A 16929-nucleotide genomic window follows, 5' to 3' on the forward strand; every position below is an offset into this window, starting at 1 on the left:
CTCTTTGCACAGACCACTCCCTCTGCCAGACACCCTAACTCTTGCTCACTCCCTAAAGCCCTGTTCAGGTGTCACCTCTTCCAGGAAGCCCTCCTGCCATCCCCCGGCTGGGCCAGGGGCCCCTCCTCTGTGCTCCCCCACCCCCATCACCTGTGCTACCTCTAACACCACACTGACCACACTGTATCGTGAGTGTCCTTTGACATGACCGACTGCCCTGCCAGGCTCCGAGTGCCTCGAGGGCAGGGCCTGCGTGTGATTCATCTCTGAGCCCCCTGTGCCCACCCAGGGCCTGGCACAGTCGATGCTCAATAAATAAATATGTGTTGATTGAAAAAATGGATGGCCAGACTGGGCCAGGACGCTCTGGCCCCCATTTGCTCATCTGTAAAATGGGGGCCATGTTGAGACTGATCTCTCTGAGGGCCAACATACCTCTGGAAGCTGCCCCCGGAGACGCCCAGATGATGCCACATTGGGAGAAGACCGCCCAGGTTCCCAGGCTGTTTTAGTAGAAGCCCGTTCCCTCGTGTGGAAGACTGTGCTCCTAGGGTGAGGCTGGGACTGTGGGCAGTGTTGAGAGCTCGAATTGAGGGGCTCGGGGACCCCGGGGCCTTTGTGGTCTAGTCTACTCCCAACAAGGCCATGGACACCCCAGAGGGCCTCCGACAAGCCGGACCCCCAAGACCTCTCTTGGGGGCAGCCTGGTGCCGCTGAGCACGAATGCCCACTGCATCCTTTGCATCTCTTGGCACAGGGCTGCCCCTCCTGACCTCTGGGGCCCAGGCAGTGAGACTGCAACCCTCATGGCAGTGGGCAGGTAAAGAAATTTCCCCTTCCTGCTCAGGGCCAAGGGGTGGCCAAAGGGCAGGAAAACCTGGCCCCACCGTGTCCTCTGGGCTTGGCCAAGGAAAGGGCCACCCCCAGTTTCTCCTTCAGCATTTGGGAGTTTGTCTAGGAAAAAGAAGCTACCCCCGGACTTCCCTGGTGGTACAGTGGATAAGAATCTGCCTGCCAGTGCAGGGGACACAGGTTCGATCCCTGGTCTGGGATGATTCCGCATGCCGCGGAGCAGCTAAGCCCGGGCACCGCAACTACTGAGCCTGTCGTCTAGAGCCTGTGCTTCGCAACAAGGGAAGCCACGCAGTCAGAAGCCTGAGTGCTCCCTCTAGAGAGTAGTCCCCACCCTCCTCAACTAGAAAAAGCCCACACACTGCAATGAAGAACCAGCACAAACTAAAACACCAGAAATAAGTTAACTAATTAAAAAAAGAAAGAAAGAAACTGTCCTGGGCTCCCTGCCTGGGATACGTGCCCCAGACAGATTCCCCCCCCCCCCCCCGCCACCGCCCGCTATACCCAGGAGGGTGTGGATTTAGGGTGTCCTATACATCTGTTTGCTGTACGTCTGCTCCTCAGTCCTTGCTGCAGTCTTGAATAATGGCTCCTAGGGATCTTCCCATTTAGCAGATGAGAAAACTGAGGCTCGGGGGAGGCAGTGACCTGCTGGGCACTGGGATAGAGCCGCTAGATGTGGGAACCTACAGTAAGAGCGGCTGCACCTGCGCCTCTGGGCAGGGCGTCGGACCTCCGGGTGCGGCTGTGGCTGCTGATTCCTTGCTGAGTGAAGGTCCTATGCTCTCCCAGCCCCCTGCCAGACCCGAGATCTAAGCTGGGCCATTATCAAGCTACACACCACCCCCTCGGTTTCCATCTACCTGCCTTGGAGGGAGGGGGCGTCGGAGGGAAGGCCAGAACCTTCTGTGGTTCTGAGACGGCTGTGCCAGCTGGACCAGCCTATGGGGTGGGGACCAGAAACTTTTCTTTTTAAGGCCCCCCCCCCCCCCACCAGGAGATCCAAGCTTCCTTGGTGGCTCAGCTGGTAAATAATCTGCCTGCAACGAGGGAGACCTTGGTTCAGTCCCTGGGTTGGGAAGATCCCCTAGAGAAGGGAAAGGCTACCCACTCCAGTATTCTGGTCTGGAGAATTCCATGGACTGTATAGTCCATGGGGTCACAAAGAGTTGGACACAACTGAGCGACTTTCACATCACAGGAGTCTCCAGGGTGCGCAGGGCTGGTACCAGCCCCTGGAGCCCAGACAAGATGGACAGGATTAAGACCAAGGTCCTGCAGCCTGACCTCCTGGGGTCAAATGCTACCCTATCTGTCACTGGTTATGGGGCTTGGTCCCCAGTCTCCCCATCATAAGGGAGGACAGATAATATTACCCACATCCTAAGGTTGGTGCGAGAGTTAAGAGCGTCCTCTGAGGATGGTGCCCCGCACAGAGTCTTCCACAGTGGGCGATGGCTGCACACCCAACCTCCGCGGCATCTTGATAGCTGTTCCCTGCAGAGAGGGGAGGCCGGGCCGTGCAGTTCCCAGAAGGGACGCATGGTGGCGCCCCGGCGCAGCGCTCGGATCCGCGTCCGGCCCCCGGCCGGGTGGACGATGCCTCTCCGTCGCTCCGAGGGTCCGGAGGTCTGGAGGTCCGGAGGGCCAGGGACTCGAGGCGACGCCAGCAAGCCCAGCCTCCCGAAGGAGCGGTCAGGGCGAGAGGGTGCGACGCTGGCCGCCCCCCGGTCAGGCACGGGTGGTCTGGGGGCCTCCAGTGACCCTGGCGGTGGGGAGGCGGGCATCGCGGTCCCCATTGCAGAGCCGGGGCCACTGAGACGGGCGGAGGTCAGGCTGGTGGGGCGGCCGGGGCGCTGCCACGCGTGGGGGTGCGGCGATCACTCGGTGCCTCCCTCTTCCCTCTCCGGTGGGGAGGCCTGGGTCTGGCGGGGGCGATGCTGGCAGGCCCGCGATGGGACGAACTGGGCCGTCTGGACTCACCTAGAAAGGGTCCGGGGGTGGGGGAGGTGGGGGAGAGAAACACGTGAAGCTGAGTCCGGGGTCAGGCTGTTTGCTGCGGCCGCACCAGGTGGCTCTGGTCCCCTCCCTGCCCTGCCGTTCTTTCCCGCAGGACGGCAGGCAGCGACGGTCCTTTCCCGGCTCAAAGCCTCTCTGTCAGCCTGGACAAGGTGCGATGGGTCTACACGCTCACCCTCAGGACGCTTCCAGCCTGCACACTCACCCGAGCGCCCCTGATTCCCCAGTGCTGAGCTGCTGCAACACCCCGACTGCATTTTATGCTCCCTGGACGTCATCTCCCTGTGCCCTCCCCGCCCCCAAGGGTCGAGCGACTTGTTGGGGGGGACCCCCGGGGTGTCTCTGGCCAGGCCGGGTGGGGGAGTGGCCTCGGGAGCCTTGTCTGCCTTTGTGGCCCGCCCAGCCACGGCTTGGATGGAGTTGCCCTGCGCGGCCTGGGTGGCAGCCCACGTGGTGGGTGGGCAGAGGACCACAGCGAGCTGCCCCACCAGAAAGGCACTGGATGGGGTTCCTGGTGGTCTCGGCCAAGCAGACCTGCTGTCCTCTACCCTGGTCCAGGGTCAGGGAAGTCCAGCCGGTGGGATCCCACAAACACAGTGCGGGCGATCACGAGAGGGGCTGGCCGCCTGCAGGTGACCTCAGGGCAGGGGCCATAGGGTCTCAAGCTGGGGCTTGGTCCTGCGTCGCACCCCGCTACATGGATGCTTGCTTTCCTCTGAGGCGAGAATCCTGCGTCTTCAGGGGGCTTCCTGACCAGTGTGTGACCCCAAGGAGGGTCTTGACCCCCTAAGTGCACATCTGCCCAGACCTTACCCTGGGCTCCAGACAGTCCTGGACATCTCTGGCTGGATGTCCAAAAATAAGTCTGTCCGGGGGAGGGGCAGACACTGGGGGTATTTCTGGCAGGCGACGGGAGACTTATCCAGGAGGGTCATTTCTCTGAATCAGGGAAACCGTAGGGACGGATGGTCTGGAGCTTTAAAAACGCTCATTTCTCCCAGAGCATGGCTCTCCCTCACTTCCTTCTCCCCGGAGGAAACCATGGTTACCTTCCTGGTCTTGCCCAGCTTAGGCAGCCTCAGCTGGGGAGCTGGACCCAGCCAGTCATGCAGAGTGGTCACCCCCCAGGGTGGAGGTCCTGAGGTGTCTGCGGAGGACAGGGACCAGCGGAGGCCTGAGCCTCCCCCTGGCTCGGGGGGCAGGCAGCCCCCATCTGCCATGCCCGGGTCCCAGGCCTGCCTGGGAGGAGGCTCCATGGGCCTCAGGGTGGAGAGGCCGGGCAGGAGGTGGGGGGGTGGAGGTGGTCCAGGGCCTTTCATTCAGAAGCCTGGCCTCCCAGGTGTGGTGTGGAGGGCCCCAGAGTCAATGCGAGGTGGGCAGGGGCAAAGGTCCATCTCTTCTCCCCATTCACTGTCCTCGGGCCCAGCTCTGCTGGGGGCGGGCGGCGGGGGGCAAGGGTGGCTATGCATCGGGGGTAGTCCCCTGCCTCCCCCAGCCCAGGAGCAGGGCCTCCGGGCAGCCCTGGGATCCTGGCTGAGGAGGAGTCTGGGATGATGGGGTTGGCTCACCCATCGAGCCCCTGCTGCTTAGCCAGCCCCAGGCCCAGCTGTACTGTGACCCTGGGCCCCTTTCTACAGACAAGGTCCCAATGGTGGGGCCTCACTGTTCCTGGGGGGCCTCACCCCTGCTGTGAGCCCAACAACCTGAGGAGGAGGCCAGAGCCCACCACCAGCTCCCCCCCCACCACCAAGTGATGGCAGCTCCTTGGCTCCCACCCAGGGGAAGGGGATTGTCCCGGGAACCCACACACGCCCTCACACCCTGGGGACCCCCAGAGCAGCTAACGGGTCCCTCAGGCTTCTTTCCTGACCAGGAGCCTGGAGATGGGAGGCTTACCCAAGGCTACCCAGGCGGTCGTCAACTTAAGGGGACCTTGGGTGTGGGAAACCAGCTCCCAGGGCTACAATGGAGTGTGTGTGTGTGTGTGTGTGTGTGCACGCGTGTACGTGAGCAAGCTGCATGCATATATGTCCATTCATGGGCTTCCCTGGTGGCTCAGATGGTAAAAAATCTGCCGGCAATGCGAGAGACCTGAGTTCAATCTCTGGGTCAGGAAGATCCGTGGGAGAAGGGAATGGCAACCCACGCTAGTATTCTTGCCTGGAGAATTCCTTGGACAGAGGAGCCTGGGGGGCTACAGTCCATGGGATCGCAAAGAGACACGACTGAGCGACTAACAGCTTCACTTCACGCCTCTCACACACCTCTGTGTGTCTGGGGTCTCCCCATCTCTGTGCATCTCTGCGTCTCACAGGTGTGGTGAGTGTTTGGGTCTCAGCGTCCACATCTGCGTGTCTTGGGCTGCGTGCCTCTGGGTGCATCCGCTGTGACCTGTTTTAAGCTAAGGTGGTGGGCAGACCCGGGAGGTATTACAATACCCGCACACCCCATCCTAACCCCGACAGGTTAGGTGGCCTGCCCAGGGCCACACACGGGGTGGGGGGATCCACCCAATGGGCACATCCTCTGCCCTTCTTCAAGTCATGGCCACCCACGCCCCAGGTGAGGCTCCTTGTTTGAAACCTTCCTGCCTCTATTTACAGGAGGCCCCAAGGCCCAGGGAGACAGGTCTCCAGCAGGAGGGAGGTGCCGGGACCCCTGAGACCCAGCCGGTGCCCATGGAAAGCTGGACTTCCGCCTTGACCCTGCCACGCTCCGAAGCCCTCCTGCCTCTGATCAGGCCAGCCCTGACCTTCCCACCCTCCCGGGTCCCCTCGCTCCCAGCGCCGGTGCAGGTTGGCTGAACAGTGGGAACTCGGGGGGCTGGTGGGGGAGCAGGTGTGGGGGTGTGGGGAGGTGCAGGGCTCACGGTCCCCAGGCGAGGTCACTGCGAGGCTGGTGGTCGCCCTCCCCTGGAAAGGGGAGCGCGGCTTCCCCCTGAAACCACACAGTGTGGGGGAGGGTTGGGAGGGACCTCAGCTCAGGGCTACTCCCTCAACCCTCTGTTCCCTTTCAGCACCTCAACTCCAGCCGACTGCCAAGGCCACAGGGCAGTCCGCCTGCCCCCTAGCCCTGTCTCCCACCTCGTCCATTCCCGGGGTGCCCCAAGCTCTGGGCCAGGGCTGACCTCCACCCTGAAGCTGACCCTCTTCCTGCCCAGGTGTCGGCTCCCTGTCTAGGTGCCTGCCTGCTCCTCCCTGGCCCTGCCCTCACCCTGCTGACCCCCACGTGCCCGTAAGCCCCCCACGAGGCTGTGCCCACGTGCCCCACTCAGGCCCCAGCACGAGTGCCCGTGGGTGACTGAAGTGGCATCAGACATTCAGGAGCCGAGACCACGCCAGCCTGGTTGCTGTCCGACGACAGGGACACCGATGACCAGCAGACAGAGGGTGGAGGCGCAAGAGTACACACCGCACACACACATGCACACACGGACCCACCTCTGCACACGCAGGAATGTGCACACGCACACATGCACTCCCATGCACACAGGTGTGCACCACACTACTGCCGCACGTGTTCACAGACACGCACGCAGTGGGCCTGTGGCTGCTGCAGTGACCTCCAGAGCTAAGGAATCAAGTTGTTTTTTCCCCAGGACACATTCCCACACTAAAGAAAACAGGAAGGGACTTGGGGCCGGGACAGGAAGAGGAAGTGGCCTGCGCACAGGGAGCCGGCTCCAGCCGGGTTGACCCCAGGCGGCTGGTTTGGGTGGGACTCAGGAGCAGACAGACAGACAGACTGCTGCAGAGTGGGAGGTGGAGCGTCCTCCAGGGCGTCTTGGCCTTGGTGCCGGTCCTCAGCGAAGGCCCCTCCCGCTTCCAGGTGAGAAACCGAGGCGGGGGGTCAGCTCGTCCCAGTCACCAAGGAGGGCAGGAGAAGCTGGCACAGGAGCCCAGCCCCTCTGACATCACGCTCCCCCAGCTCTGGTGCTGCGGCGCACGTGGCAGTGGGAGAGGCGAGGCCTCTGCTGAGGACGCCAGGGGCCTTGGTGGGGCTCTTTCTGTCACCCGGTGGTTTGTCCAGCCCTGGGCAAGCCCATGGCGCCTGGCCTGGCCTCTGGCAGTCTTGGGGGGCCCTGAGCACGCACTGCAGAACACACACGAAGGAGCCGGCATCAGCCCAGCGTGCGAGCCACGGCTCCCTCCCCGGGACTGGGCATATCTGGTGGCAGGGAATCTGTGAGATCCCTGCCCCCAAGCCTGGCCCAGGGCTGGGTACAGGAGGTGCTCGTAAATGCTCCACTGATGTGGCATTGGAGGCACAGAGAGGGACCACGACTGGTCCAAGGCCACACAGCGAGGCTGGTCTGATCCCACTCATGTCCTCCTGCTGCAGCTCCAGGGGAAACCAGGGTGGAGGCCTGGGCACCTGGTCCCAGCCGGTCCCAGCCCCTCCCTGGGGTCACAGACTGCTGCAATATCTTGTTAGTCCTCCAGACCCAGCAGGCGAGACTCCCCCCGGCCCTGCAGGTAGGGGGGCCCAGGGAAGCTTCCTGTCCTTTCTGACCTGCCTCCTTTCTTCCCTGCATGCCCTCCCAAGGCACAGGGCAGCCGGGTGTTCAGTTTTATCTCCAGAATCCCAGTCTTAGGATAACATCTAGATGGTGGGAAGGAAGGAGGAGGTTGGGGCAGGGTTGGGGGCAGTTTAGGGCTTCAGAGACAGATAGTCTTGTTTTGTTTTGTTTTGTTTTTTCATTTAAATAAAAATCTTGTTTAGCAGGGACCCAGGATGACCAACAGTCCTGGTTTGCCTGGGACAGAAGTTTTGCAGGACGCAGGAAGACTTTCAGGGCTAAAACAGGGAGAGGTCCAGGGAGACCAGGACAAGTTACCCCAGAGGGACTCCAGAGACACTTAATCTAAGTCTACCCGATGCTTGAACTCTCCACTGTGTCCCCAGCCAGTGGCTGTCTAGCCCTGCTTACATACCTCCAGTGACAGTGAGCTCATCACCTTTCAGAGGAGCAAGAGCCAACCAAGAGGTAGAAACAGGCAGGACCAGGCAGTGACCGCAGTGAGGTCAGAGTTTGCAGAGCAGAATGCAGGGGCCTCTGACCGGCCTTTAGGGGCAATCAGACAGGGCTTCCCAGAGGAGGAGACTGGAGAAGAAGCCAGGAAATCCCTGAGCAAGGGGATAGCACAGGCACAGGCCAAGAGGCCTAGACCCAGCTCCCAGGGAGTGAATTTCTTTGCTGTTCACTCTGACAGCTGGTGTGACTCTAAGCACCCCGCCCCAGCCCTATCTCTGGAAAGGGGCCCCTCCTGCCTTCACACCCAACCCCCCACTCCCCCCCAGTTTCCAGGCTGGGAAAGGTCTCACTGCCAATGGAAGAACTGCTGGATGCCTTGGAATGCCATTCCCTGCCTGCCCCTCATTTTCTGAGGCACCAAAATCTGCCCCCTCCTCCAGGAAGCCTCCTCGAGCTTCCCAAGCCCTGGATGCCCCCCTTCCACTCGGACCAACCTTCTTCTCTCCTTGGGGTCACTACACCTTCAGGGACCCGTGTCACCCTCTAGTTGAGCTTTCCTGCCTCTTACTTTCACACCTACTGGTCTCTCTTCCTGGAATGTCTTCTCATCCCCTGAAAAAAGCTTTCTTATCCGTCAAATATGGATCTCAAATGCCAGCTCTTCCAGGAAGCCCTCCAGGATTTCTCTGACTGGAGTTGATACCAGCCTTCCCTTCCAGTCACTGCACTCCCTCTGTGCTGACCTCAGGCCTGGGTGGTGGGTGGGGGTGGGCAGCCACAGGCACCTATCCCTGGGAACTCAGCCCAGAGCCCTCCACCTGCCTCATTGCCCTGGTCTCTGGTCCCTCTGGGGGACCCAGGAGCAAAAGTGGGTTGGCTCTTAAGGCAAGCACAGAGCAAGTGCATACTAAGGGCTTGCTGCGGTATGTTCATTCATCTGATATTTCCTGAGTACCCTCTCTGTGTCAGACAGAGTCACGTAGCTGCCCTTGGGGGTCCTTTTCCATCCCCCAGCACACGTGGAGCAGTTAGAACAGTAGGGCCCCTGCTGTCCACGGCTCTCATCTCCCAGACAAAGGCAAGGGACACACCTTCTGGCCACCTTGGAGTCAGGTGGCTCCAGAGCCCAGCTCCGGTCATACCCCTAACCTGCGAAGGGGCCTTGGATAGCTCATGCCCTCTGTGACATGGAGACAATAGGGGTGGCTGCCCGGAAGAGCCGAGAGAGGGGACAAGTGTGGCAGCTCTGGGTGGCATCACTCACTGTCATCCTCCAAGGACCCTAAGTGCCCCTCACTGGGGGGATGGGATCAGTCCCCAGGAGAGAGCTTGCAGGCACTCTGGGGTCCCACGCTTGCAGAGAGGGGTCTCGCAGCCTGACTGAGTGCCCAGGGGTGCAGCCGTCTCTCCGGCAACCTTCTGAGTCTGCCAGAGAGGCTGGGGGCAGGGGAGGGCAGTACCCAGATTTATCCACCAATCCCGCAGGCTCCTGGCCCTGGAGCTCCTTATCTGCCGGCCCAGCATGGGGCGGAGGGGGGGTAGTGGTGGTGGCTGGGCCTGCCGGGGCGGGACGCCGCCTGGGAACTGGACGCAGCCGGGAGCCCCACCAGGTGGGCGACAGCCGCTGAGGTCCCTGAGCGTCCCCGTGGGCTGTGGCCGGCTGCCTACCCATCTCCCGCACCATGTCGGACGGCGAGGGCCCCTCAGCCGGTGAGTGGCAGCGCTATATTTACCCACCGCGGCTCCGGTTGCAGAGCCAAGGCCACTGGTCACCGAGGACGCGGCCCCCCACCCCCACCCCCCACAGCAGCCTGCAGGCAGCTGCGGGGCTGGACCCTCTTCCTCGAGCCCGATGCCTGGGGTGGGGGTGGGGGTGGCTGTGCGTATGGCGGGAGGTGCGTGACTCTCTAAGCTCAGTAGTGCCGCAGCCCCGGCTTCCCCGTGGGGCGAGAGCAGGAAGCTGCTTCTGCCCCGGACCCTCCTGACTGTCATCTGGGCCATGGAGCTGACCCACCCGTGGCGCAGGAGCCCTGGCTGCCGTTGGACCCTGGGTGGGCGCAGGGTGCGGCTCCTGGAACCACGTGCAAATGAGTGTGTGTATAAACATTTACTTGGTGATGTGGGACAGGGGAGCGCACAGCTTCCATTAGACCTCCCAGAGGTCTGAGACCAGGAAGTTCTGAGCTTCTGGTCTGCCTACCCAAGACAGACCCCCTCCACCCAGGGGTGCCCAAACCCTCTAGGTTGGAAATGGCCAGGGACCCAGGCAGGTGGAGGGGTGGTCAGACACGGGGGTCTGCCCACATGCCCTCTGGCCTGCCTGAGGCAAGGGGCTACTGTGGGGGCTGGCTGCCTGTGTCCCTGGCTGGTGGCCCTGGCTCCATCCAGCTGAAGATGAGCTCTGATGTGGACATCACCCTGAACCTGCCTGGGGTGGGGTGGGGTTGCGGGGCGGGGGGAGCCACGGGAGACGGCTTAATTCAGGGAACATTTCAGGGACTCTGGAGTCAGGCTGCCCAAGTTCCGATTCCCATTTCTTCACTTCCAAGTTGGGCGAACTTGGGCGAGTGGCTGAATGGCCTGGAGCCTCAGTGGCTCCAGGTGAGGAAGGAGGCAGTGAAAACGAACCCCCAGGTGGTTGTGAAGATTGACAGCGAGGCTGCATGCAAGTGTCTGCAGGTGTGCGGTCAGCGCTTAGCGGTGTCTTTGTGGGAACGGCAAGTGGGAGGTCCCGGGCTGGCGCCAGAAGCCCTCAGGTCTGGGCAGCCCTGCCGGGCCCCCTCCGGCCGCGCCTCGTTGCCTTAGCCATGACTGTGGCCCACGGATTCCTTACCCGTCAAACGCCACCATGGAGAATCTGGACTCGTCAGACTGTGATGGAGAGAGGGCCTCAGGGTGAGCTGGGGGCAACAGCGTGAGACCCCACCCTGCACGGTATCTGCTGGATGCTTCCCCGCCTGGGCCTGGCCGGGTCAGGCATGGAACAGAGTGTGTGTGTGTGTGCGTGTGTGTGTGTGTTTGGGGAGGGGGATACTGACAAAGCTGGCCTGACCTCACCCTCTTCTGCTGGGCGCCAGTGGCGCGGACTGCCAGGAATTGTCCGGCGGTGGTTGTACAGGAGCCAGCATGGGGCGGGGGGTACAGGGGGTGCAGACAGGCCCTTTTCTGGCTGGCTCTGCCCACACCTGACACCAACCCGGAATAGCTCTCTCCCTCCGCTGGGGACATGGCCCTGCTTTTAGCAGCTTGTAAAACCACCCTGCTGTGGGGATGGGTATTTCAGGAAGCCCAGGACAATATTAACCCATCAGGGTGATGGAATGGGTACTGAGCGTGTGTGTGTGTGTGTGTGTGTGTGTGTGTGTGTGTGTGTGTGTGTGGCCTGGAGCCTGGGGGCAGACAGCCTTCCCTGTCGGGGTTGGGAGAAGGTCCGCTGGATTGGAGGCTGGCGGGCAGGATCCTTGCCCTGCCTACCCTGGCTGGGCCGGCGACTCCTGGCTTCCTGCCTGTAGGGTACTGTGTGACCGTCTTTGCTGTCTGATATGCTGGGTTGTGATCACTCCAGGTTGGCAGGAGTAAAGACAGCTCCTGGGTGCAGGGATGCATGCTTGCTTATGGCAGAGGTAGGGATCGGGATGGGAGTGGAATCTTCTAGGGTGTGTCGTCTGCAATTCCAGTCTTTCTCGGATTCCTTCTGTGCAGCAGCGACTGGGCCAGGCAGGGTGCTGTGAAATATTTCCACCTGTTCTCAGTAACCAGTTTCTGTGCCCGTGTGGACAGCAGGAAAAGTTCTCAGCTCTGTGCCCACAACCTGTGTGACCTTGTGTGGATTACTCAAGGACGTGGGACCTCAGTTTCCTCATCTGTTAAATGGGAACAATAATAGGATATCAGCGCTTTAAGTTTCAGGGAGAATTAAGTGACCAAGAGCATGCAGCACACTGAGAATCATGCCAGGCTTATTGTCAGCTGTTGTTTTTATTATTCAACCAGTCAATGAGCCGTGACCCAAAAAAGGAAGCAAAGGGACCAAGCTGTCTGCTGCGTCTTGTGTCCCAGCCGTTGTGGACGCACCGTCTGTTTAATCCCTGGAGATCAGTGGCGTGGACTTCACTGTATAACTATGGAAACCAAAGCTCAGAGAGACAGACTTGTCCAAAGTTACCCAGCTGGTCAGTGGTAGAGCTGGGCTTCAAACCCAGCTTCCTTAGGCCCTGTCTGTGCAGAGCTCAGGTCAGATGCCTTTTCTAGGAAATCCCGCCCTGCTCCCTTGGGGGTGGGGAGGCTGGCCATCTTGCGGGACTTTTCGGCTCTCCTCTGAGCAATGGCTGTCCTCATCTGGGAGGCTGCTAGCCCAACATTGCCTCCAATGATTCGGAGCCTGTCAAAAATCGTGGTACCCTGCTAGGGTTGTCAGGACGATTCCCCAGCCCAGGAGTGCAGTGGCAGGTGGCCCGCTCCAGGATTTATGGCCCTGAGCCTGGGCAGGGGAGCCTGGAGGCTAAGCTTACCAGGAGTCAGCATCATATTTATAGCAGGAGATCGCCTGCACCGAGAACTGCCATCCTGTCACCGGGTCCAGTGAAGGTGCTTCCCCTAAAGTCGCCTGGCTTCCAGACTTGGCTCTGCTCCTTGGCGACACGGAGGGCTGGATGGGTCACTTCCACCCTGCAGTCCAGCTTCCTCATCCGTACAGTGGGGCCTTGCCACGTCCCTCACTGGAGACGGTGTGTGTAGGTGCCATCACAGGCCTGGGTAGAGGGGCTCCTCACATCCTGGGTCTGCTGCTTGGCTTTCCCTACCTCTGAGCTTGCGGTACCTCTGACCTCTCAGCTCTGGAGCTCCACAGGAAGAGAGTCCAGCCCCTGTGCCGTCCGATCCTCCCATGTTTGGGAAAGTTTCCAGCAAAGCAGCTTTCTAATTCTAAGCACCAAAGAACAGGCCACTGGATTCGCAGCAGAGCACCCGAATGCAGGTCCGTCAGAGCCTGGGGCTTGAATCCCTGCTCTGCCGTTCCCGGGCTCTGTGGCTTTGGGCAAATCAGTTAACCTCTCTGAGCCTCAGTGACGGGTGGACATTTGTCCTGCCCTGGAGGCTGTGATAAGGATGGACACTCCTAACCCAAGGAAGCGCTCAGCCAGTAAAGGGACCTTCTTCCTCTTCCTGTAAAACCTTCCATCAATCCCACTGCCCACCCACCCCAGCCCCCACCCCTGGGGGCTGCAGTCACATTGTTTGCACAGTGGGAAGGGTTTTTCTGGGGCAGGTGGTGGCTGATGTTGGGGTGGCCACCCCGTTTCTCACTCAGCTCCTGGCACCCCAGAGCCCGGAGACAACCTGCCCGAGCTTCCTGCTCCCGGTCATCACAGCGGGCCCCCTGCCAGGGCGCAGGGAGCCCCCACCTCCCTCCGAGTTACGGGCTGCATTTTGCTCTCCTCTGTGGTTACTGACCGGCCTCAGGGCCGGGGTCTGTGCCGAGCATCTCCACAAGGAGATAACAACAAAATGCTTTTACTATTCAGGCCCTGCTCTTGGAGAGGAAGGGTCTTCTCCAGGAGAGGGGGGCTTGGCCCCAGGCCTCAGCATCTCTCTACCTGGCTCCCCTCCTGTCGGTGAGGGCTGTCCCCCTCCCCCAGACAGGTCACTGGGCTCTGTTTTCACGGACAACAGGGAGCCAGCAAGGTCTTGAACCGGGGAGGCACCTGGATTGCTTCCGTGTAGGGGTGCAGGGTCAGGAAAGACTCCGGAGGCCAGGAGGCCCAGGACGAGTCTGGAGATGTAGGTCCTGAGCCGAGGGGTGAGGCCTGCTGGGAGGAGAATGGGAGGATCTGGAAAGTGCTGGGGGAGCATGGCGGAGAAGGTAGGGGGTATGTTGAGGCCGGATGCTGCCTCTCCGGCTAGGCTGGTCGGGAGCCCGGGAGTGGGGTGGGGTGACCTGGCAAAGCCCCAGAGGTCAGTTTGTACATCCTGTTGGAGTCCCTAGAGGATGATTTCCAGGGTCAGGCAGACCTGCCCCCCGGACACAGGCGGGTCCTTCTCCTCTCTGACCGTCAGCTGGCTCATCTGTAAGTGGAGGTGATGCCATGACCTCGGGGGGTGTTGTAGGCGTTAGATGAGATGTCACTCTCAAACTCCTGTGAACCGGGGGCCAGGCGAGGTGTGGGTAGCAGCCACTCGACCCCAGGAATGAGCCTTTAACCCATGGCCCTTGGTAGCCCAGGTGCTGTGCTGGCAACGGCAAGAAGGGTTTAACCCGAGGAGCATCTGATCTGGCGCAGGAGGCTGGGGTCAGGGGTGAATGAGGACCTTCCAGATGATGCCCCGTTACCGGCCTCCTGGGTTCCCAGCATCACGGTTTGCACCACACTCCCTGTCCACACTTCCCACCCATGGATCCTCATGTCATGGAGGGGCAAACTGAGGCCCAAGAGAAAGAAAGACTGGCTCAGGGTCCCTGGCTAGGGAGTGATGAGCCAGGACTCGATTCCCCAATGCAGGCCCCTTGGCACTTGTGTGCAGGCATCACACCTTCCCTCCTGCTGCTTGGAGCAGGCCCGTCGTCCAGGCTGGTGGGGTCCTGCCTCCTCCAAGGACCCTTCCCTGGAATCTGAAGCCCCAAGGACCCTGCACCCCTGGAGTGCCCCACCCCACCCCACCATCTCTTCCTCTTATTGAAACAGCTTGACCAGTGCCAACCTGGCACCACTGTCCCGCTCATAGCACCTTGGGTGGTGGGAGATGTGTTGCGGGCTCATTGCTGTGTGACCTAGACAAGCCTCCTTCCCTTTCTGGTCTCAGGGGTTTTTTTAGTCTGCCTTTATCCCCATAGAATCCTACAGGTGAGCACACAGCTCTCGTGTGTGTCCCGTGTTGGGACATCAAGCGGGGCTCAGGAGCCCTGCCACCTCTGTGTCAGCCCTTACCCCTGCCCGAGAATCTCTGAGCAGCAAATGAATAAATCGACGTGGCTCCTGTCCCCACTCCAGCCTCTTGAAGCGCCCCCGGGAGCTTTTACACTCATGACAAGAAATACAGCTTAGAAACCGTTAGGAATTCCTCCTGGAAATAAAATATCCACTTCTGTTCTTTTAAAGTATTGGGTCCATTCTGAATGAGCATCCTTGAGATAGCAAGATACATTTTAAATAGTTTCAATATATATTTTTAAATGACCCAAAGCTGTTGGTGTCTGCTTTTTTTTTTTTTTTTGAAACTATGCAGGGAAAATAAAGTACAGAAACTGGTAGCTGAGATGGGCTGAAGATATCTGTTATTATCCGTACCTTCGTGCGTGCTTAGTCGCTTCAGTCGTGTCTGACTCTGCGACTTAGCACGCAGGAAGATACAAATAATAACATATCTTTGGCCCATCTCAGTCACCAGTTTCTGTATCTATTGATTTCCAATTTTTGCATTGGTCAAGACAGCCGCTTTTGGTTTGTACTGACTCTATCACTCCGGACAGGCTTGTATGCTATGATAAAAACACAAATCGCAGTGGCTTAAAGCAACAAAGATGTATTCCTCACTCATGCAAAGTTTACTGCAGGTCTGGTGACTCTCCAGGGCAGGTCACCTACGTGTTGGCTTGGCAGGTGTGATGCCTCCACAGGGACCCAGATTTCCCATCATAAGGCAGATAAAGCAAGGGGCGGAGGCATCACACTGGCAGGTAAACACGCCCACCTAGAAGTGATCAATATGATCTCTCTACTGGCATTTCATTGGCTTAAGCAAGTCCTATGGCCACACCCAAAGGCAAGAGGGCAGGTACAGAGCTCCGTTAGGGAATGGATTAGTAATATCTGCACCCCATTAACTTTTTTCCCAACTGACTTTTTAAAAAATTTCCCTCTTTCTTTTTAAATTTAGTTTTTTAAAATTGGCATATAATTGCTTTACACGTTCAGGTGACCTAGTAGGAAAAGAATCTAGCTGCCAAGCAGGAGATGCGGGTTCAATCCCTGGGTCAGGAAGATCCTCTGGAGAAGGAAATGGCAACCCACTCTAGTATTCTTGCCAGGAGAATCCCATGGACAGAGGAGCCTGGTGGGCTACACTCCAGGGGACCTCAAAAGAGTCAGACACAACTTAGAGGCTGAACAACAACAAGAATTGCTTTATAATATCGTGTTAGTTTCTGCTGTACAACAGCATGAATCAGCGACAGGTATACGTATATCCCCTCCGTCCGGAGCCTCCCTCCCACCACGCCCAAATGACTCTTTAAACAATAGCCTATTTTAATTATGAAATGCTCAGAGCATATCTTATGCACTATGGTCAATAAGCCTCTGAAATGTATAAGTCCTTTTTGATAAGCAGATCTCAAAACCAGAGGCAAGATTTCTCAAAACATGTTCTCTCCCTCAGATCTGAACTTGCCTTTAAAAGTCCAAAAATAAATTTCTGAAAGATCTGGTCACAGCATCAGCGAGGAAAAGCAGAAGCAAGAGAAATGTTTAGCTGCTTGTTGCCAAAAGCTCTCTTGATTTATTATTCCCTCAGGCACAAAAGAGGGAGCTGGGATGGATAGTCCATGAGCCAGCTTAATCACTGAGACCGTCGGATAAAAACATAGGATGTGATTTTAGAAGGAAATGGTTGTGGAAATATATTGGAAAATAAAAATTGTGAGTCTGTACTTCATCCTTCTCGGTCAGACCCTGTTTCCTTGATTCTGCGACATCACCAAATAAACACAGTGTCGTCGGTTTAGTTACGCGCTTTCCAACCAGACTTGAGTATGTTGCTGCTGTTTAGTCACTAAATCGTGTCCGACTCTTTGTGACCCTGTGGACTGTAGCCCACCAGGCTCCTCTGTCCATGGGATTCTCCAGGCAAGAAGACTGGAGTGCGTTGCCACTTCCTTCTCCAGGGCGTCTTCCTGACCTAGGGATTGAACGTGCATCTCCTGCGTTGGCAGGTGGGTGCTTTACTGCTGAGCCACCGGGAGAAGCCCTTTAATAGTGTACAACTAAGCAAATTTAAATAAAAACATACAGCCTAACAGAGGTCTGTGGCAAGGAACAGCACACGCTGTTATGCATGATGAGATCAGACCTGGTTTAAAAATAATG

General features: G+C 58.8%; 1 protein-coding gene across 1 annotated transcript in view; it reads left to right on the forward strand.

Annotated features, from left to right (window-relative positions):
* Nucleotides 1-9409: 9409 nt before the first annotated feature.
* The window catches only part of EML1 (EMAP like 1), a 194128-nt gene continuing 186608 nt past the window's right edge, over nucleotides 9410-16929 (forward strand). The window contains exon 1 of the mRNA XM_052660085.1: nucleotides 9410-9559. Within this exon, the coding sequence (XP_052516045.1) occupies nucleotides 9532-9559 (28 nt within the window). The 5' untranslated portion in view covers nucleotides 9410-9531. The remainder of the gene's footprint in view (nucleotides 9560-16929) is intronic.

The sequence above is a fragment of the Budorcas taxicolor genome, chromosome 21 (genome assembly GCF_023091745.1).
Source record: "Budorcas taxicolor isolate Tak-1 chromosome 21, Takin1.1, whole genome shotgun sequence".
NCBI classification, from domain to species: domain Eukaryota; kingdom Metazoa; phylum Chordata; class Mammalia; order Artiodactyla; family Bovidae; genus Budorcas; species Budorcas taxicolor.